Source organism: Nicotiana tomentosiformis, chromosome 7 (assembly GCF_000390325.3).
Source record: "Nicotiana tomentosiformis chromosome 7, ASM39032v3, whole genome shotgun sequence".
NCBI classification, from domain to species: Eukaryota; Viridiplantae; Streptophyta; class Magnoliopsida; order Solanales; family Solanaceae; genus Nicotiana; species Nicotiana tomentosiformis.
The window spans coordinates 7,263,688-7,287,755 of record NC_090818.1 but is presented as its reverse complement, the minus strand read 5'-3'; the positions used below and the strand labels follow the sequence as shown (position 1 = coordinate 7,287,755).

At 38.1% G+C, this 24,068-nt stretch overlaps 2 protein-coding genes across 2 annotated transcripts; both read right to left on the bottom strand.

Annotated features, from left to right (window-relative positions):
- Positions 1–957: 957 nt before the first annotated feature.
- On the bottom strand, positions 958–2,288 carry LOC104097360 (isovalerate--CoA ligase AAE2-like). The gene has a single exon (XM_070181271.1). It carries the CDS (start codon positions 2,286–2,288, stop codon positions 1,581–1,583), a length of 708 nt encoding a protein of 235 aa, XP_070037372.1. The 3' UTR covers positions 958–1,580.
- Positions 1,377–4,199, bottom strand: LOC138891417 (isovalerate--CoA ligase AAE2-like). The gene is made up of 3 exons (XM_070181270.1): positions 3,753–4,199; positions 2,453–3,116; positions 1,377–2,358 (listed from the first exon to the last, which is right to left on the bottom strand). The coding sequence occupies exons 1-3, from the start codon at positions 4,119–4,121 to the stop codon at positions 2,336–2,338; spliced, it is 1,056 nt and encodes a 351-aa protein (XP_070037371.1). The 5' UTR covers positions 4,122–4,199; the 3' UTR covers positions 1,377–2,335.
- Between the last annotated feature and the right edge of the window lie 19,869 nt (positions 4,200–24,068).

The following is a 24,068-nucleotide window of genomic DNA, read 5'->3' as shown; positions in this document are numbered from 1 at the left end:
CCGCATACAAATGTGTCAAATAAAGGACGTGCAGAATGAAAGATGGGCACTCTTTCTGTAGTTGGTACTTAGTAGGAGTTTTTTTACTTAATTATAAAGTCAAACAAAATAATGATAAAAGTTGGCGCCGTGCTGGCTTAAGTCGGAGTAAAAATGTGCATTCGCCTAAATTTTGCTTCTTTTTCCCCTCGATTGCAAATTGACATTGTTTTGATATTTAATTATTTACGGATAAAAATTCTATGCTTTTTAAATTGTTTATGTTTAAAATATGGGTATGAAAGGGTGAATCTTTGTGATAAAGTTTTTCTTATGTGGCATATAAAAGTGGCAAAATGATGATGTGGCGATGGCATGTTATTTTTCTGGCGCGAAAATATTGATTTTTAGGTAACTTGCATTTTTTGGGTAACTAACACATAGTTCGGTGACATTACTGTTACGAATGGAATACTATTTGGCTCCATTGGATGCATCAGTTCCCATATAATTGTGGCTTTAGTGTTACAAAGAGTAAGTTTAGTGATTGTTTGACCCAAAATTTAGATGCAGATTTAAACACTTAGATTTTTTAATAAAATAGAGTTAATTTTAGTCAATGTTAATATCCAAAAGATGTATTAACCAATTTTATGACGAGATAGTACAAGTATAATCCAAGTAGCAATAAATGGTGACAACACTATAATATTCAATGATCCAAAAATGAAGGAGATAGCATTAAATAACAATAAATAGCAATAAATGACATTAAATAAATAAAAGCATGTGAGTCACCCGAAAAGGGTGAGATTCTTTGGTATTCTTTCTAACAATGATAAATGATTGATGAGTCTTTGAATATTCGGATTCTCTTTGGCTCGTGGGAGAAAAGTTAGACAAGAATCTCGAGAAAAAAGTATATTTTGTATGTGTATAATAAAGCAAGGATCTTCAGAGAATGTCAACAGATGAGTATTTCGTGTCCCCTATAATTATGTCTCTTTCTATTTATAAGGGAACATGTGCCAAAAATCCATAATAGTACATATATAGAGAATGTTCACTCGAATATTCTCTTTAGAGTCTTATCCTAAAACTAGCCGTTATTACTCTGTTTAAGAAAAGTGCTCGTCCTCGTCCTTGATCTCTTTGACTCCTCGACTCCGCCCTTCATCTCCTGTAAGATCACTTCGACCTTGAACATGGCTTTTTGTCGAAGCCATACGGGTGACACGTGACCGTCCTTGAATATGGTTTAAACATAACTGAGATAACTTTTGTCCCATATAGGACAATAAGTGAAATTAACCCTCCAATCAAATGTCACAAAATGATAAAAGAACAGAAAATGAATGTACACACACTTCCATGCTAATAATTAACTTGAGAACATATAGTCGGAATCGGGATTTAAAATTTGTGGGTTCGAGATTCTAATCATTTTAAGTTACTAGGTTCTAATTTAATAATTTATAGATATCCAATGGGTTTTTAAAACAAAAACAAGGTTCAAATCAAAGCTATTGGGTTCAGCCGAACTCGCCGAACTCGCTCCCGATACTCTAGCTCCGCCCCTGCTTAAGAATATCCTTCTTTCTTTAGACTTCAGTGTAGAAAAGACTGCCCAAAGCTTTTGATTTCTCCCTCAAGATGAATTTCTGTACCTTTCCAGTTGAAGTTTTCGGTAAATCTTCAAAAATTACTGTCCGAGGTGCCATGTAATGAGGCAAATGATCCCTACAAAAATTAATTATTTCCTGTGAAGTAATTTTTTCCTCAAATCCTTCCTTCAGTTTAACAAATGCACAAGGTGTTTGTCCCCAGTGATTATCTGGTCGTGCTACTACTGCTGCTTCAACTACTGCTGGATGTCTATACAAAACTCTTTCAACCTCAAACGAGCTTATGTTTTCACCTCCTGAAATTATTATGTCTTTTAACCTGTCCTTAATTTCTATGTAACCATCTTGATGTTTTACAGCAAGATCACCACTGTGAAACCATCCGCCTCTAAAAGCTTCTTCGGTTGCTTTAACATCTTTCAAATATTCACTCATTACGGTGTTTCCTCTTAACATAACTTCGCCAATAGTCTTTCCATCAAGTGGCACTTTTTCCATTGTCTCACAGTGTCTAACGTCAACATCTTCAATACAAAGATGTCGCACCCCTTGTCTTGCTTTAAGCGCGAGTTGTTCCTCAAGAGGCAAAGAATCCCACTCAGGCTTCCACAAGCAAGATGTTGCTACACCATGAGTTTCTGTTATTCCATATGCATGAGTTACTCCGAACCCGAGCTCCTCCATTTTGGAAAAGATCTGCGGAGGCGGTGGTGATCCACCTGTTAATATTTTCACCTTATGTGGAAGCGGCTTCCTGAGACAGACATAATATAATTAAATAATTAGCGGCATGCGCTCTTTTAATCAAACTTTTAGATTAAATGGTCAACAATAGAGTACTTTTACACCTGTCACGGTTGGTACTGCGCCCATATGTGTGACTTTGTAGAGAGAAATACTTTCAAATATATTTTTAGCAGAGATATGCCTAAGGCAAACATTTGTGCCACCAATTGCAGCCATTCCCCAAGTCAAACACCATCCATTGCAGTGAAACATGGGAACTGTCCAAAGGTATGTAGGCATCGGACCCATTCCACAAACTAGAAACATAGCAATAGTGTTGAGATACGCGCCTCTGTGATTGTACACAACTCCCTTGGATCCTGAAGTTGTGCCGGAAGTATAATTTATACTGATTGGATCAAATTCAGTTTTTGGCCATTTTATTGTAAAATTGCTACTCCCACTTGCCAAAAGATTTTCGTATTCATGAATGTTATTAGACGACAATGTCTCAGGTATAGGAGGCGAGGGATTCTCGGATTCAGGAATAAGAACAAGAATTGGTGGTTTAATTGTTTTGTCTTTTGAAAGAAGACTGAGTGCTTCTTGAGCAATTTGGAGCAAATGTTGATCAACGAATATGATTTTGGCTTCTGAATGTTTTAGTAAGTCAGCTATTGTTGACGAATCAAGACGCATATTTAATGTACAAATAACTGCTCCAGCCATTGGTACTGCAAAATGCAATTCCTGCATCGCTGGTACATTAGGAGCCAGAGTTGCAACCTGCAAAAATATAACAAGTTGAATCATTAAAACAATTTCAAGCAAAAGTAAAAAATTTAAAAGCAAATGCTTGAAAAATAATATTATTAGGTGTGCGAACAAAGTCTACGTTGATTGGTAGGAGAGTTACAGATCTCTTAATTGTGTGAGCTTATTGTGGATAATCGCTTTGGCCCAAAATTGATAATATCATACCAAGTTAATAGTATTTAAGCTGGTTAAGCGCAACAAATAGAAATTACTTCCTCCGGTCTACTTTAATTGATTTTTTTAGCTATTTTTACATATATCAAGGAATCCACCTTTTAGCATTAATTAACAATAAAATTGATCATATTAACCTTAATTTGTTCATTGAAAATACAACAAATACTCCTAGATTCTTTACTTCAAGGGCAACTTTAGAAAAAAAAAGTTAATTCCTTTTTTTATATCTGAAAAGATCAAATATTACAACAACAACAACGACCCAGTAAAATCTCACTAGTGGGGTTTGGGGAAGGTAGTGTGTTCGCAGACATTACCCCTACCCTAAGGGAACAGAGAAGCTGTTTTCGAAAAAAAATCAAATATTGTGGACTGCAAAAAAAAAAAAAAAAAATCGGTTAAAGTAGACCGTAGGGAGTAATATTTTACCACATCTCCACGAGAAATTCCTAACTGAACCAAAGCCGAAGCAAGTTTTAGACACCTAGAATGTGTATTTTCCCAAGTGTATTTCACAGAAGAACCAAACACAACTGAAGTTCTATCTCTTAAAACATCTGCTGCTCTCTCTAAAAAACTTATTGGTGTCAATGGAACATAATTTGCTGAACTTTTACGTAATTCGGTTTCAATATTTCCAGTAAGTTGGGACAGGTGGCGAACACTCTGAGATTTCTTGAGTTGGACTTGATTGAGGCCATAGAAGAACTTTTGAGCCAATTTAGAGCTTTTGAAGAAATAATTCATGGCATGGAGCAGTGGCGGGTTTAATTGAATCCCCTTCGTTGAAAAAAACATAAGTATACAAGTAAAAAGATTATGTATATATAAAGAAATTTTTTTCTGAATCCTCTTATTAGAATTTCTTACTGCTAGTTTCAAGGAATAGCAGATTGGGATTTACTACTTTTTAAGTGGAAACCAATTAAGTTAACTGAGTAATTAAAAGCCATTTAATTAACTATTGCATTAATAATTGGAACTGGTCCACCCCGAAGGTAGCTGTAAGCATAGCCAGCAAAAATTGAAATGCTAAGCAGTTTAAATTTCATCAACTTAAACAATAATTGTAACTTTTCTGTTTTTGGTTCTTTTGAAAAATAATATATACCACCAGCATTCCACAAATATACACTTTCACATTTTTTTCTCATCAATAATGAATGAAAATTTGAAATATGGCCTTAGTTATAGCATGTTTGGACAAGTATCTTCTTGGCCACAAGTATTTTGTTTTGGTCAAAATTATTTTTTTAAAGTTAATTGTGTTTGGCCAAGCTTTTAGAAGGTTAAAAAAAAGTGTTTTTGAGTAGAAGCAAAAACAGTTTTTGAAAAACACAAAAAAGTAATTTTTCTCCAAAAATATTTTTTCGAAAAATACACTTAAAAATATTTTTTAAAAGCTTAGTCAAACACTAATTATTGTTCAAAAGTAACCAAACACAAATTGTTTTTCATCAAAAATATTATTCTTTTTGTGAAAAATACTTTTATTAAAAACACTTTTCAAAATAAACTAATTATAGAAACTTGGCCAAACAGGCTACTAGTCTCGTATAAGCCATGATATTGACATGTTCAATTTAAATAATGTAAAGTTTAAATTAATCTGTTTACAAAATTAGGTTTTTCAAAATTAAAGTACATTTGAGAATACATTAACTCAACTAATTTTTTTAAACTTATTCTCTGTTTTTCATTTGTACTGTTTTGATTTACCATTATTAGCCACTAGGGAAATGGCATATCGAATAGCGTCTGGACATTCATTAGCTTTATTGCCCAACTTATTCTGGCTGCCTAAACAATAAATTTTTATCTTGCTTTATGGGCTATATTTAACTTAAACTTTCATTGACTTCTTTTAGCCATTAATGTCACGACCTAATTTCACCTATAGGTCGTGATGACGCCCAACACTACAGCTAGGCAAACCAACTAATAAGTCAAATATACATTGGTTAAACTTTTATTCCAAGAAGATAATAAAATACCAATTTCAACTAATGTGTATGCCAAGACCCGGTGTCACAAGTGCATGAGCATCTAGTAGATTATACAAAACTCCAAATACTATCTGAAATAAAATAGACAGAATAGAAATATCAGAAGAGATACTGATAGCTGCAGAACGGCTCAGAAAGGCAGCTCACTACTATGCCTCGGGATGACGTGGGTATGTGATGATAGGTCCTCCACTAGTACCTGTCTCAGATCCTGCACAAAAAGTGCAGCAAGTGTAGTATGAGTACGTAAACAACGTGTACCCAATAAGTATCAAGCTTAATCTCAAAGTGGTAGAGACGAGATGGCCGACTTTGACACTCACTATGGGTCAATAATAATTGAAATAAAATTAGAATATTCAAATCAGCATGATTTACAGAATTTATAAATAATTTATTTAATCAGCGGAAATAATCAAATTCCTTCAAATGTAACAATTCTTAATATATTAATTAAATTCCTTCAACTCAAATAATTTCTAATTTATCAATTAAATCTCATTTACAGGAGTAACAATTAATTCCTTAACAAGAAAGAATAATAATTTATTAAATTCTAAAGATTTTTTAATTTATTAATTAGCTTCACAAGCTGAAATAATTTATTAAAGTATCGTGTAATTATTATTATTAAGCACGATTTCTGCCGAGGACGTACGACCCAATCCAGAGTGTTGTGTACACTACCGAGGGACGTGCGGCGCAATCCATAGATGCATCTATCCTGCCAAGGCGTTCGGCCCGCTCCACAAGAAAGGAGGACATTTTCTTATGTGCCTCTAGAAGGAGAGTATATTAATTATGAGATGAATTTGGGAGGAGAACAATTTCTTTTAACAATTAATTGATTTAAACAGACAATAAAGCCTATGAGATTTTCATCATTTAATGTCTTTATCTAACAATTCACAATATATTCATATAGATATCAATTAATATAAATAAAGCAAAGAATACAATTTACACAAGTAAGGCATGCTTTGAGTCCTAAACTACCCAGACTTTAGCATTAATAGTAGCTACGCACGGACTCTCGTCACCTCGTGCGTACGTAGCCCCCCTCCCCCACAATTAGCAATAATTATTTAATTTTAATCGCTTATGAGGTAATTTTCCCCTCACAAGATTAGACAAGAGACTTACCTCGTCTTGCTCTAATTAAATCCACAATTTTGTCTTTTTTATGATTATCCAACTCTGTCTGGCTCGAATCTAGCCAAAATAATTCAATACAATCACTAAAAATTATAGGAAATAAATTCTATAAGGAAATACTACATTTTAAATAAAAATCCCGAAATTAATTAAAAATTCGCCCGCGGGGCCCACATCTCGGAATCCGGCAAAAGTTATAAAATCCGACAACCCATTCAATTACGAGTCCAACCATACCAGTTTCACTCAAATCCGACTCCGAATCGATACCGAAATCTCAAAATTTCGTTTCTATGAGATTTCTAAACTTTTCCAAATTTCAATCTCAAAACACTAATTTATGGTGAAAACAATGATATACTTGTATATGTAGACCAAATCCAAGTTAGAATCACTTACCCCAATATTCTTTCCTTGAAAATCTGCCAAAAGTCGTCTCTGCTAAAGCTTAAGTTCGTCAAAAATGGCAAATGGGACGAATGCCCTCTTTTTATAAAACTGCCCAGCAGCCTTCGGAACTGGTCCTCGAACTGGTCCTCGATCGGGACTTCGATCACAGGCTCGAGCCTGGACCTCGGTCATTGCCTCGATCAGGGCATCGAGGTTGGGCCTTCGATCATAGCCTCAATCATGGCATCGAGCTTGAGCCTTCGATCAGGGCATCGAGCATGGGTCTCGATCCTAGCCCTTGAGCCTTACCTTCGATCATGCCCTCGAGCCTTGCCTTCGATCGAGGCTTCGATACTGAGCCTCGTCCCTGGCTTCGACTCAGGCCTCGATCGTGGGCTCGATATCTGGGGCTCGATCTGAGGCTCGATCACAGCCCAGAATATGCAGCAGAAGAGAAAATTGCAGCAGCTTTTTAAGTCCAACTTTTGATCCGTTAACTATCCGAAACTCACCCGAGGCCCTCGGAACCTCAACCAAATATACAAACAATTCCTAAAACATCATACGAACTTAGTCGAACCTCTAAATAACATCAAACAATGCTAAAACCATGAATCATACCCCAATTCAAGCTTAATGAAACTAAGAGTTTTCAACTTTTACATTCAATGTCGGAACTTATCAAATCAACTCCGATTGACCTCAAATTTTACACACAAGTCATAAATTATATAACGGAGCTATAAAAATTTTCAAAACTGGATTCCGACTCCGGTATCAAAAAGTCAACTCCCCGGTCAAACTTTCAAACTTTAAATTCCTATTTTAGCCATTTCAAGCCTAATTTCACTACGGACTTCTAAATAAAATTCCGATCATGCTCCTAAGTCCAAAATCACCATACGGAGCTGTTGGAATCATCAAAATTCTATTCCGAGGTCATTTTCTAAAAATGTTGACTGAATTCAAACTTAGCACATTAAGGCCAACTTAAGGAACCAAGTGTTCCGGTTTCACCTTAAACACTTTCAAATCCCGAACCAACCATCCCCGCAAGTCATAAATCATTACAAGCACCTACGGAAAGTTTTATTTTAGGGAACGGGGTTCTAAAAGTTAAAATGACTGGTTGGGTCATTACATTCTCCACCTCTTAAACAAACGTTCGTCCTCGAACGGGTTTAGAATTATACCTGAAGTGCTGAATAAGTCTAGATATCTGCTCCGCATGTTTTCCTCGCTCTCCCAAGTCGCTTCCTCGACTGGTTGGCCCCTCCACTGGACTTTTACTGCAGAAATCCTCTTATACCTCAACTGGCGAACCTGTTTATCAACAATGGCAATTGGTTCCTCTTCATAACCCAAGCTATTATCTAGCTGAACTATGTTGTAGTCTAACACATGTGATAGGTCGGCATGATACTTCCGGAGCATAGATACGTGAAGCACCGGATGAACTCCCGATAGGCTGGGAGGCAAGGCAAGCTCATAAGCAACCTCCCCAACTCGTTTTAACACCTCAAATGGGCCTATAAACCTTGGGCTCAATTTGCCCTTCTTCCCGAATCTCATAATTCCCTTCATCGGCGAAACCTTTAAGAGAACGTTTTCACCTACCATAAATGATATATCACGCACTTTCTGATCTGCGTAACTCTTTTGTTTGGACTGTGTTGTACGAAGTCGCTCCTGAATCAACTTTACCTTTTCCAAGGCATCCCTTACCAAATCAGTACCATATAACTTAGCCTCACCTGGCTCAAACCATCCGATAGGTGAACGACATCGCCGACCATATAAAGCCTCAAATGGAGCCATCTCGATGCTGGATTGGTAACTGTTATTATAAGCAAACTCGACCAAAGGCAGGAAACGATCCCACTGACCTCCAAAGTCAATCACACATGCCCTGAGCATATCCTCCAAAATCTGAATTGTCCTCTCTGACTGCCCATCGGTCTGCGGATGAAAGGCTGTGCTGAGCTCTACACGGGTCCCCAACTCACTCTGTACTGCTCTCCAGAAATGCAAAGTAAACTGAGGACCTCTATCTGATATGATGGAAATTGGCACACCGTGCAACCGAACTATCTCCTAAATATAAATCTGGGCCAACCTCTCTGAAGTATACGTAGTCACAACAGGAATAAAATGTGCCGACTTAGTCAACCTGTCAACAATCACCCAAACTGCATCAAATTTCCTCAAGGTCCGCAGCAACCCAACTACAAAATCCATAGTAATTCATTCCCATTTTCACTCTGGTATGGTCATCTGCTGAAGTAGGCCACTGGCCTCTGGTGCTCATATTTAACTTGCTGACAATTTAGACACCGAGCTACATACTCAACTATGTCCTTTTTCATTCGTCGCCACTAATAATGTTGCCTCAAGTCACGATACATCTTAGTAGCACCTGGAGGAATAGAATATCGAGAACTGTGTGCCTCTTCCAGGATCTTTTTCCTCAGTCCATCCACATTAGGAACACACAGACGATCCTGGAGTCGTAGAACACCATCCGCTCTAATAGTAACTTCCTTGGCATCACCTCGTAGTACCGTTTCACGAAGAACCACCAGGTGTGGGTCATCATACTGGCGAGCCTTGATCTGCTCAAATAGTGAAGATTGGGCCACAACACATGCAAGAACTCGGCTGGGCTCTGAAATATCCAGCCTCACAAGTCTGTTAGCCAAGAATTGAATATCTGAGGCTAATAGCCTTTCCTCTGCTAAAATGAAAGCCAAACTACCCATACTCTCCGCCTTTCTGCTCAAGGCATCTGCAACCACATTTGCTTTGCCCGGATGATACAAGATAGTAATATCATAATCTTTTAGTAACTCCAGCCATCTGCGCTGCCTCAAATTTAGATCTCTCTGCTTGAACAAATGCTGCAAACTGCGATGATCAGTGTAAACTTCACAAGACACCCCATAAAGATAATGCCTCCAAATCTTAAGAGCGTGAACAATCGCAGCTAACTCCAAATCATGTATCGGATCATTCTTTTTGTGGGGCTTCAGCCGATGTGAAGCATATGCAATAACTTGCCCTTCCTGCATCAATACACAACCCAAGCCAACGCGCGAAGCATCGCAATACACTGTATACATCCCCGAACCAGAAGGCAACACTAACACTGGTGCTGTAGTCAATGATGTCTTGAGCTTCTGAAAGCTCACCTCATAATCATCGGACCATCGGAATGGAGCACCCTTCTGGGTTAATTTGGTCAAAGGTGCTGCAATAGATGAAAAACCTTCCACGAACCGGCGATAATAACCTGCCAAACCCAGAAAACTCCTGATTTCCGTCGCCGAAGTGGGACGATGCCAATTCTGAACTGCCTCAATCTTTTTGGGATCAACTTTAATACCTTCGCCCGATACGATATGTCCCAAAAATGCTACAGACTCTAACCAAAACTCACATTTAGAGAACTTGGCATATAACTTTTGTTCCCGCAATGTCTGAAGCACTACTCTCATATGCTGCTCATGTTCCTCCTTACTACGTGAGTAGATCAAAATGTCATCAATGAAGACAATGACAAATGAGTCAATATATGGCCTGAATACCCTGTTCATCAGATCCATAAATGCTGCCGGGGCATTAGTTAAACCAAAAGACATTACCAGAAACTCATAATGACCATATCTAGTACGGAAAGCAGTCTTCGGAACATCCGAATCCTGAATCTTCAACTGATGGTACCCCGACCTCAAGTCGATCTTAGAGAATACCATAGCACCCTGCAACTGGTCAAATAGATCATCAATACGCGATAACGGGTACTTGTTCTTAATAGTGACTTTGTTCAATTGGCGATAATCAATACACATCCGCATTGTTCCATCCTTCTTTTTCACAAACAATACTGGTGCACCCCAAGGCGATACACTCGGTCTGACAAACCCTTTGGCTAGTAACTCTTCAAGCTGTTCTTTCAATTCTTTCAATTCTTTCGGAGCCATGCGATACGGTGGGATAGATATAGGATGGGTATCTGAAGCCAAGTCAATACAGAAATCAATATCACAATCAGGTGGCATACCTGGAAGATCTGACGGAAACACATCGGGGAACTCCCGAACTACAAGCACTAAATCAATAGCTGGAGTCTCTGCAGTAGTATCCCGAACATAGGCTAGATAAGCCAAACAACCCTTCTCAACCATGTGTTGAGCCTTTATAAAAGAAATAACTCGATTAAATGAACTAATAGGCGAACCCTTCCACTCCATCTTAGGCAATGCTGGAATAGCCAAGGTAACAGTCTTGGCATGACAATCTAGAATAACATGATATGGAGATAACCAGTCCATACCCAGAATAATTTCAAAATCGGTCATCTTAAGCAATAAGAGATCTGCTCTAGTTTCATAACCACAGAATATAATAATACAAGACCGGTAGATCCAGTTCACAACAACAAAATCGCCCACAGGAGTGGACACATAAACAGGAGTACTCAAGGACTCACGAGAAACACCCAGGAATAGAGCAAATAGAGATGACACATATGAATACGTAGATCCTGGATCAAATAATACTGAGGCATCTTTGCCACAAATAGAAATAATACCTGTAATCACGGCATCTGAGGCCTCTGCATCTGGTCTAGCCGAAAAAGCATAGAACCGAGCTGGAGTGCCAACTGGCTGGCCTCCGCATGGCTGACCTCCACCTCTAGGATGACCCCTACCCACCTGTCCTCCACCTCTGGGTGGTCGGACTACTGGTGGAGCAACTGGTCTGGTAAGCATAGGCTGCTGACCCTGCTGTACTGGTCTAACCCGAAGCCTGGGGCAAAACCTCCATATGTGACTGGGATCCCCGCACTCATAACAACTCTTCAGTGCGATGGGCTGCTGACTAAGTGTCTGGCCCTGGGGACCTGAACACCCACTGGGAGGACCCTGAATAGCTAGTGGGCGGTAAGAACTCTCTGGGATAGCATTGAGATAAGGTCGCACTGGATCACCTCGAGGAGGTGGTGGTGCTGGATATGGGGGTCTGCTGGACTGTCCCCTCACGAACTGACCTCTACCCCCGGACGGAGCATCTCTGAACTCTCCAGAGTACCTGAATCGCTTATCTCTCATAATCTGCTCTCAGCTCCGTTGACGTATACCCTCAATCCTCCGGGCTATCTCCACAACTCGCTCATAAGAAGTACCCATCTCAACCTCTCGAGCCATAGTAGCCTGAATACAAGTATGTAAACCGGCTACAAACCTTCGCACTCTCTCCGCCTCGGTAGGGAGTATCATTAGTGCATGGCGAGATAATTCAGAAAACCTTGCCTCATAATCAGTCACTAACATCTGACCCTGCTGGAGCTGCTCAAACTGAAATCGCAACTCTTCCCTCTAGGAGGGTGGAATATACCTGTCCAAGAAGATACGGGTGAACCTGTCCCAAGTCATGGGAGGAGAATCTGCTGGTCTGCCAAGAGCATAAGACTGCCACCATCTACGGGCTCTACCCTCTAGCTGAAAAGTAGCGAAATTAACCCCATGGGATTCCAATATCCTCATGTTGTACAGTCTATCCTTGCAACGATCAATGAAATCCTGTGGATTCTCATGTCGCTCACCCCTGAAGACAGGAGGATGTAGCCTAGTCCATCTGTCCAATAGTTTCTGAGGATCGGCGGCTACAGCTGGCCTGGGCTCAGGTGTAGCTGCTGCCACTGGCTGGACTCTACCCATGGGTAGTGCACCCTGGGTCTGATATACAGCAGCTGCTTGTCCATGAGCCTGCGCAGTAGGGGTCTGTGCTCCCCCGCCCGCCTGAGATGTGATTGGGTCTGCCGGAAATAAACCGGCTTGAGTCATATTATCCATGAATCGCAGCATACGACCCAAGACATCCTGAAACCCCGGTGTAGATGTGAAGTCCACCGGAGCTGGCTCTGCCACAGGCACCTCACCCTGCTCCTCAATAATGGGATTTTCTGCTGGATTCACTGGCGGCATAACCGGAATAGTCCTGGGACGTCCTCGCCCTCTACCACGGGCTAGAGACCTCCCTCGGCCTCTACCTCGGCCTCTAGCAACTGGGGAGTAGCTCTTCCCTGGTCTGGAATCTCATTAGAGCGTGTTCTCACCATCTGTGAGAGAATAAGAGAAGGATATTTAGTACTACATCAATTGCACGATGGAATATGAAGAAAGGTAGTTTCCTAACACCATATAGCCTCTCGAAGATAAGTACAGATATCTCCGTACCGATCCGCAAGACTCTATTAGGTCTGCTCATAACTTATGAGACCTACGTGAACCTGGCTCTGATACCATGTTGTCACGACCCAATTTCACCTATAGGTCGTGATGGCGCCCAACACTACAGCTAGGCAAGCCAACTAATAAGTCAAACACATTGGTTAAACTTTTATTCCAAGAAGATAATAAAATACCAATTTCTACTAATGTGTGTGCCAAGACCCGGTGTCACAAGTGCATGAGCATCTAGTAGATTATACAAAACTCCAAATACTGTCTGAAATAAAATAGACAGAATAGAAATATCAGAAGAGATACTGGTAGCTGCAGAACGGCTCAGAAAGGCAGCTCACCACTATGCCTCGGGATGGCGTGGGTATGTGATGATAGGTCCTCTACTAGTACCTGTCTCAGATCCTGCACAAAAAGTGCAGCAAGTGTAGTATGAGTACGTAAACAACGTGTACCCAGTAAGTATCAAGCCTAATCTCAAAGTGGTAGAGACGAGATGGCCGACTTTGACACTCACTATGGGTCAATAATAATTGAAATAAAATTAGGATATTCAAATCAGCATGATTTACAGAATTTATAAATAATTTATTTAATCAGCGGAAATAATCAAATTCCTTCAAATGTAATAATTCTCAATATATTAATTAAATTTCTTCAACTCAAATAATTTCCAATTTATCAATTAAATCTCATTTATAAGAGTAACAGTTAATTCCTTAACAAGCAAGAATAATAATTTATTAAATTCCAAGGATTTTTCAATTTATTAATTAGCTTCACAAGCTGAAATAATTTATTAAAGTATCGTGTAATTATTATTATTAAGCACGATTTCTGCCGAGGACGTACGTCCCGATCCAGAGTGTCGTGTACACTGCCGAGGGACGTGCGGCACGATCCATAGATGCATCTATCCTGCCGAGGCGTTCGGCCCGCTCCACAAAAAAGGAGGACATTTTCTTATGTGCCTCCGGAAGGAGAGTATATTAATTATTAGATGAATTTGGGAGGAGAACAATTTCTTTTAACAATTAATTAATTTAAACAGACAATAAAGCCTATGAGATTTCCATCCTTTAATATCTTTATCTAACAATTCACAATATATTCATATAGATATCAATTAATATAAATAAATCAAAGAATACAATTTACACAAGTAAGGCATGCTTTGAGTCCTAAACTACTCGGACTTTAGCATTAATAGTAGCTACGCACGGACTCTCATCACCTCGTACGTACGTAGCCCCCCCACAATTAGCAATAATTATTTAATTTTAATCACTTATGAGGTAATTTCTCCCTCATAAGATTAGACAAGAGACTTACCTCGTCTTGCTCCAATTAAATCCACAATTTTGCCTTTTCCACGATTATCCAATTCTGTCTGGCTCGAATCTAGCCAAAATAATTCAATACAATCACTAAAAATTATAGGAAATAAATTCTATAAGGAAATACTACATTTTTAATAAAAATTCCGAAATTAATTAAAAATTCGCCCGCGGGGCCCACATCTCGGAATCCGGCAAAAGTTATGAAATCCGATAACCCATTCAATTACGAGTCCAACCATACCAGTTTCACTCAAACCCGACTCCGAATCGATACCGGAATTTCAAAATTTCGTTTCTATGAGATTTCTAAACTTTTTCAAATTTCAATCTCAAAACACTAATTTATGGTGAAAATAATGATATACTTGTATATGTAGACCAAATCCGAGTTAGAATCACTTACCCCAATATTTTCCCCTTGAAAATCTGCCAAAGGTTGTCTCTGCTAAAGCTTTAGTTCGTCAAAAATGGCAAATGGAACGAATGCCCTCTTTTTATAAAACTGCCCAGCAGCCTTCGGAACTGGTCCTCGAACTGGGCCTCGATCGGGACTTCGATCACAGGCTCGAGCCTGGACCTCGGTCATGGCCTCGATCAGGGCATCGAGGTTGGGCCTTCGATCATAGCCTCAATCATGGCATCGAGCTTGAGCCTTCGATCAGGGCATCGAGCATTGGTCTCGATCCTAGCCCTCGAGCCTTACCTTCGATCATTCCCTCGAGCCTTGCCTTCGATCGAGGCTTCGATACTGAGCCTCGTCCCTAGCTTCGACTCAGGCCTCGATCGTGGGCTCGATATCTGGGGCTCGATCTAAGGCTCGATATCTGGGGCTCGATCTGAGGCTCGATCACAGCCCAGAATATGCAGCGGAAGAGAAAATTGCAGCAGCTTTTTAAGTTCAACTTTTGATCCGTTAACCATCCGAAACTCACCCAAGGCCCTCGGGATCTCAACCAAATATACAAACAGGTCCTAAAATATCATACGAATTTAGTCGAACCTCTAAATCACATCAAACAATGCTAAAACCATGAATCATCCCCCATTTCAAGCTTAATGAAACTAAGAGTTTTCAACTTCTACATTCAATGTCGGAACTTATCAAATCAACTCCGATTGACCTCAAATTTTACACACAAGTCATAAATTACATAACAGAGCTATGAAAATTTTCAAAATTGGATTCCGACTCCGGTATCAAAAAGTCAACTTCCCGGTCAAACTTTTAAACTTTAAATTCATATTTTAGCCATTTCAAACCTAATTTCACTACGGACTTCCAAATAAAATTTCGATCATGCTCCTAAGTCCAAAATTACCATACGGAGCTGTTGGAATCATCAAAATTTTATTCCGGGGTCGTTTTCTAAAAATATTGACCGAAGTCAAACTTAGCACATTAAGGCCAACTTAAGGAACCAAGTGTTCCGGTTTCACCTCAAACACTTCCAAATCCCGAACCAACCATCCCCGCAAGTCATAAATCATTACAAGCACCTACAAAAAATTTTATTTTAGGGAACGGGGTTCTAAAAGTTAAAATGACTGGTTGGGTCATTACAGTTAAATTAGTCATCACTAATTAATAATCATGTATATTACATTTAACTAATTATTTGTATATTTTGTATCTTAGAGCTCCTTCCTAATTAGATATATTTTAATTAAGAAAAAGAGAGACAAAAACAAGAAGGCAGAAAAAGTTAATTGAGATAAAAACTTATAAAGCTTAAATTTTTTATCCGTCTCTGCTGATGCTTGCCTAGTGTCTTAAAGATAAACAAAGTACAACCAAGCCTATTTGACTTTAGCATTGATTGAATGCGTTTTGGTGAATTTATTATTTATTTTTTCTATAATGAAACACGCAAAAATCTTATATTTAATTAAAGTGCTTATATACATGTACTAAGAAATAGTTAAGGAACAACAACCATCCAGTGAGTTTTTATAAGTGGGATCTGGGGAGGATAGAATATACGCACATCTTACGCCTATCCGGCTACCCGGAGAGTAGGGAGGCAAGTTAAGGAGCATTCTAATGAAACAAAATTTTAACATATAAGAAGCATGTAGTCCAGCCTCAAGTTTCATCAGTTCTGCGCTCCTTACAAGTAACGGCAAAATTTAGAGGCTAAGGATGTGTTTGGTATAACGAAAAATGTTTTCCGTAGAAGAAAATAAGTAGTAATCTTATTTATTTTTCGGTGTTTGGTACGCAAATTAAGGAAAATAATTTCTCAAGAGTATTCATAAATAATTTAGATACAATAAACATGAAGCCATAAACTTTCAAACCAACAACCTTCCGAACCCACAAATTTCATAAATTCCGAACCGCGAAACTTTCGAACTCGTAAACTCTATAATTTCTAAACGCGCAAACTTCCAACCACATAAACTTTCGAACTCATAACTTTGTAACTCGTAAAATTTTGAACCAGTAAACTGAAAAATAAAAAAACCAGAACTGAAAATATAAAAAATACATAGTATATTTTTTGCCGCGGGGGTAGGGGGAGGGGGTGTGGGTGGTGCAGAAAAAATAAAAAAACTAGAAAATTAAAAATACAAAAAAATAATAATAATCTTTTTTGCGGGGGAGGGGGTGTTGTAGAAAAAAATTACCGAAAATTGAAAATACAAAAACAAAAATTAAAAACAAATTCAGGTGGGAGGGTGGGGGAGGGTTTAGCAGGGTGGGTGGTGACGGAAAAGGAAAAAAAGCTGAAATCTAGAAAAAATCTTTTTGGAGAGAGGGGGTTAGATGTAAGGGTAGGTGGAGTTTTTAGAAACTGTTTTCCTAACTTTTTTTTAGGGAAGTCATTTTCCTCCAATTTCAAAAAAATGTGATATCTAGAAAAATATTTTTCAAACTATTTTGTGCAATCAAAAGTGAAAAATGAGAAAATATTTTTCGTCATACCAAACACACCCTAACCGTCAAAGTTGACAAAAAAATTACTCCTAATTAATAGCATTTAATAAATATTCCACCAGTTAGAATTAAATTGAAAAGTGTCCCTAAGGAGGTATACTTAAATTCCACAATGAGTACGAAGGTTACTCGCATTAGAAACACACAACATAATCTATATATACCATCTAACGAAAATAGTCATATACCCAACCATTTAAATTAAAAATAGCTAATGAATATATAATATATGTATAATCATACATAATCTATATATATCAGTTAGAAAAAATAAATAATGAATCCAGCTAGCTGTTGGTCTATGGATCCCAAAAGAAAGAGCCAAGGCTCAATGTCCTAGCACCCTAGGCCCCAACTCGGTGCACAACGTTCCTAGCCCATGTCCAATTAACCCCCGCTCTCTTCTGGTCCGCCGACCCTAACCCTCTACCTTGCAGCCAAGCCCAATCCCAAGAGGCCCGTTTTCTTTTTATCCTCGCATAAGTATTAACAATCAAGCAATTATTTTAGAGGAGTTTTTATAAACCACTATAGTTTAGAGCCTAGTATCTATAGTTTGTCTAGTCATCGCGCGTAGCTACTATTCAATTGTTACTAACTTATATCACTTGTATTCAAACGTGTAATGAATATTGCATATGTTAACTGTATTAATTCGCGCTACGAATACAACAGTGTATCAACACGTATCCGTTCGCGCAATTGTATTCATTCGTGCAACGAATACAATATGTATATATGTTCACACAACGAATACAACTAAAGCGAAATAAATTTTCTTATTGTGAGTCGAACTCAAGACCTCTGCTAACTAAGCGGCGTGCTCTAACCAACTGAACTTCGAGAGCATGTTGCTCTCTTGTTTCAGTTCAAAATAATTAATCTCTTATTTCATGAATTTGCTATAAAATTCAAATATAACTAATGAATGATAAATTTGCTGAAAGTATAACAACGAATGGTAAATATTTGATGTGTTACGTAATTTTTCCATATTTTTTTATCAACTACATATTTCCTTAATAGAGCATAAATATTACTACTTCTTTATTTGCAAAACTTTATTCCTATAAATATTTACAAGTAGTATTCCATTATTGAACTTCAAGTTAAATATTGAAGTGATAAATTTAAAAAATATATTTTAAGAAATAATATGAGTATTCGCTCACCAATCTTTATTGTTCACAGACTTTTTTATTAAGTGAAGTTTATTTCAAACACAATTTTAATGTCTACAATTTTTTATTATTGTGGACAATAAATTTGTATCAAGAAATAAATTCGAGACTGAAAGATATTACAATAATCAAGTGATTTGAGTGTACAATCTCTATGATTCCTTTGATTCTACTTTTCCAATATAAATTCAAGGGCCTTTGAGTTTAATCTTGAATTTGAATTTGATTTATCCGTCGCGAACATTTTCATTGTTGCCACGAATTTTATCACGAACAAGTAGCCTTGATCTTTAACGCCTTATATTTGATTTGACTTCGTTCTTGATCTTGAATACCTGAAATTTGTGTTAAGTGCTTGAATGCTTGAGCACTTGCGGTTTGTAGAGAATTGTGGCCTTTGATCCACGAGCTCATTCGTGTCTTCTTGTTATAACTTCTCATGTCTTTTCTTGGTTATGAAGACCCCTATTTATAGTTGTGGGAGAGAAGAGTTATGATGGGGACAAACTCTTTCGGGCCAATCAGATTGCAAAGTAACGAGACCGCATTTGATTGGCTAAGACATGTCACTTGAACATGTGTCGCGGTTTTATTGGCCTTTTAATCTTGGCATGCCTTGTCATTTTGACACGTGGCATGATCTCATTGGCTTTTCTGTTTGACTTGGCGTGCCTTGTCATTTTGACACGTAGTACCAAACTGGGCCTCTAGGAAGATGACATCTTGAGCTTAATGAAGTGAGCTCATCACTTTAGCCCAATTAAATAGGTTAACCCAATAGATTAAGACTTATTTATTTAATCTATATATATATTGGACTTATATAATTAATTCAATTATATTAACCCATAGTATTTATTTGACTAATATATTTTGCATTTAAAATATAGTCTAAGTTATTTTATTGGATTTAAAATTCAATAAATTTTGTATGCCTACAAATACCCCTTACTTCAAGACTTGTCAATATTTTTCAACTTTTGAAGACTAGGCTCGAAGTATTCATGTAACAAATATCTTTATTTTACTTTACTCATTTCTTATAAACAGGCCAGTTGGTCTTCACGTAAAAACATGTTTTAGGATTCAACTTGATAAGAATCAAAAAATTGAGATTCTCAATGAAAACTCACGTGAGCCAACTAAGATCTGCTGGAATTAGCTTTCTTTGATCACTTGATCAAACATTTTATCTAGTACACTTTAATACCATCTTGTAAAAAAAAAGATCCCTCCAAATAAATGCACCAGATATAAGTAGAAACATATTAGTCTTGTGGAGCATACTTATATGTTTCTGTACTGGACATGGGAGTTGGGAATCTACTAGGACAAATCGAGTTACGTTAACTTTTGAAATCCTTCTTTGAGTTTTATTCGGATAAGGACAATGGGAAATAGCGACCACCTTGCCAACTCTATCTTTCTGTCCCACATCGACAAACTTTCTGGGTGGCTCTCATTCGCTAGCTATATATATGGCATCGCATTCTTCAAGTGTACAAGACACATTTTCCTTAATGTGTAAAGGAACTTAAACGTCTACTTACATCAAAGTTCACTTTAAGAATGAAAAATTATAATTTTTTTTTAAGAACAAATTCGTAAAGAGATCAATTTAAGGTGCAAATAGATTAATATGTTCACGTTAAGATTGAAAAATTATAATTATTTTTACGGATAAACCTGCGAAAAGACCAACTTAAGATGCAAATGGACTAACATGTCCACCTTAAGATTGGAAAACTAGAAAACTTCAACTTGAAGACTTGGCGGACTTTGCAGATTTCAACTACTATATTCCTTCATTCTTCCTTCGAATAACGATCGGGGGTAATATGTATATTTTGAACTCATGCGCCTGAACTTAGAATGAAATTCTAAGATGCCTACGTACATCGGTGAACATGATCAAGTCATACCGTAGTTTAGAATGTGTGAGTTTTTTTATATGTCCTAACTTTAACCTAGCAGACCTTTTTTTTTTGGGTCGTACAATGTTTATACTCTTGTGGGTTAGGAGTAACATGCAGTTTATGCTCTTGCGTTAAGGAGCGTAGCGACTTGCATTTTAAGCTCGTATTTTGAGAAACTTTACAACTTAAAGATTTTGCTCAAATTTGAAGAGCTTAATGATATGCAGCTTAGGCTCGTGCGTCCACGAGCGTTGCAACTTGAAAATTTTGCTCAAATTTGAAGAGATTCAGGACATGCAGTTTAGGCTCGTGCGTCCAGGAGCATTATAACTTGCAGTTTAGGCTCATGCATTGAGAAGCATTATAACTATTAGTTTAGGCTCATGCGTCAAGGAGCATTGCAACATGCATGGACTTTTTAGTTTCATCTTCGGATGAATAGTTGCCCCCATTCTCAGCATCGTTTGTGTCACGACTCAAAATCAACTAAAGGTCGTGATGGTGCCTAACACCGCCGTCAAGCAAGCCAACATTGAATGATTAACTTAATTACTCATTTTAGTATTTTGAAATCATAGTTTTTATCATTCAATAGTGAGAAATAGAACTTAGAGGGTAAATGTTAATAATTTCACAACTACAATAATGAACAACCTGTAAGCACCCCCAAAACCCGATGTCACAAGTGCATGAGCCTCAACTAGGAAATATAATAAAATATAAAATTTGTCTGGAATACAAATTAGACAGGAGAATATAAATAACTCCGATGGAGACTCTGCAGGCTGCGGATCGCAACATGAAATACAGCTCACGGTAAGTCTCCGCAATAGCCGCGCCGCTGCGCCCAAAAGACCACCTGACATATATGTACCTGCACAAAAGTGTGCAGCAAGTGTAGCATGAGTACATAAATCAATGCGTACCCAGTAAGTATCTAGCCTAACCCCAGAGAAGTAGTGACGAGGGGTCGACATCGACACTTACTAGTGGTCCAATAAGACAGTTATAATAAGAAATAAATAGATATGGAGCAGAGTTAACAAACGAAATAAACAAGTGTAAATACGTGATACAATCCTCCTCTCTACAATAGACTCAAGCTCTCTATTAGCAATTACCTCCTCAAACGGAGCATATATATATATATATATATAATGGACCTCACCAGATAGGTCGTCATAATTCAAATAAGGAAGACTCGTAGATACACTGACTTCTTGTCAAATATTATGCATGATTCCATGAGAGTATTTTATAGAAATGCCGAGGCGTACGGCCCGATCCCATCATAATCTGTGCACTGCCGAGGGTCGAACAACTCGAACCATAGATGCATCTATTATACTGCCAAGGCGAACGACCCGCTCCCATAAGAGTGTGGTACATAATCCTTCAGAGGCGAATAACCCGATCCCATTAGAATAAGAAGATTTAACAAGTCCTTGACCCCACTCACTAATAAACGTGTGAGTTATAATTTTAAGGAAAACCTATCGATGAAAACGCATAGCGCAGGAGAAATCCGTAAGAGGCACACAATTATTCCGCGGCTACTCATGAAACTCGTCAAATCTCTACAATAGCAAGTATATCACTCTACGCACGTCTAGTCTCAAGTCGTAATGCGAAATAAAGGAATTAAACGAGCAAAGATAACCCCTATAGTACAAGTATAGCATGGTGTGAACCTAAGTCTACCCGGACAGTGACATGAATCTAGCTACGTACGGACTCCCGTCACTTCGTGCGTACGTAGCTCCCGCAATAAATAACACATATCATATACATCACCTAGGGGTAGGTTTCCCCTCACAAAAAGTTAGACAAGAGACTTACCTCGTCTCAAAGCCCACTTTCCTGTCACAATTTTGCTCTAAAGCCCCAACTTGGAACCGTTCAATCCGAAACTAGTCGAACAACGTGCAAATTAATCAAAATATACTCCAATACTTGAAATTTAACAATTTATAAAAATTTTCAACTCCGCTCGAAAAGTTGGCAGTGGGGACTACATCTCGGAATTCGACGAAACTCATAAAATTTGATAACTCATTCGATTATGAGTCCAACCATACTAGGTTCACTCAAATCCGACTCCGAATCGACATTCAAATCCCAAAAATTTATTTTTATGAAATTTCTACAATTTTTTCCAAATTTCCATTTCAAAATATTAATTAAATGATAAAAATAATGATATATTCATGTATATTAACTAAATCCGAGTTAGAATCACTTACCTGGATGAATTTCTTGAAAATCCCACGAAAAATCATCACAAACCGAGCTCCCAAAGTCCAAAAATGAAAAATGAGATGAAACCCTCGTTCATATAGTACAAAAATCTGATCCCTCATTGTGTTGACCGCACATCCCAGGTTCTGCGGCCGGAATCCAAATAGTGCGGCCGCACTTCAGCAGCTCTGCATTACCAGGCTTCAGTAAATTGATCATAACTTTCTCTATAAATGTCCAAATGATTAATGGTATAATTTCTGAAAGCTAAACTCAAAGGGATACAACTTTCGTTTTTGAATCATCTCCAAATTCCATGTAGATTAAAAGATATAAGCTTCTAAAGTCGGACCATCGAATCTGCAGAAATCTAAATTCTGCGGCAGCGAGAGAAATTCTGCGGTCCGCACTTTTCCTCTGCATCAGCACTCCAAAATGTGGGCACTTCCAAAGTTTTAGAACAACATCAGAGTGCCAAAATGACCAGTCTCGCTCAAAGCTCACCCCGAAACACACCCAAGCCACTCGAGACTCCATCCGAATGTACCAACAAGTCCTAAAACGTCATATGAACTTAGTCAAGCCCTCAAATCACATCAAACAACATCAAAAACACAAATCACACTCCAATTCTAGCCTAATAAAAACTAACAATTTCCAAGTTCTACATTCAATGTCGAAACCTATCAAATCAAGTCTGATTGACCTCAAATTTTGCACACAAGTCATAAATGACATAACGGCCCCATTCCAAATTTCCTGAATCGGAATCCGACCCCGATATAAAAAATTTTACTCCCGATCAAACTCCCCAAAAATCATTCGAATTTTCAACTTTCGCTAATTGATGTCGGAATGACCTAGGACCTCCAAATCAACATCCGCACACGCTTCTAAGATCAAAATCACCATATAGAACCATTCCCAGGCTCAAAATCCCAAATGGACATCGATCACATCAAAATCCACTCTAACCCAAACTTAAGAAATTCTTAAACCTTCAAAATGCCAACCTTCCGTAATAAGTGCCGAGATACTCCCGAGCCACCCGATTCTCAACCCGAACATACGCCCAGGTCCGAAATCATTATACAAACCTATTGAAACCTTCAAATACTAATTACGAGGTCGTTTACTCAAAAGTCACACATTAGTCAATTCTTCCAACTTAAAGCTTCCGAAATTAGAATTTTCTTTCTAAATCTATTCCGAACTTTCCGAAATTCTATTCCGACCACACGTACAAGTCATAATACTTGAAGTGAAGCTACTCAAGGCCTCAAACCGCCGAACAACACGCTAAAACTCAAAATGAACGGTCGGGTCGTTACATTCT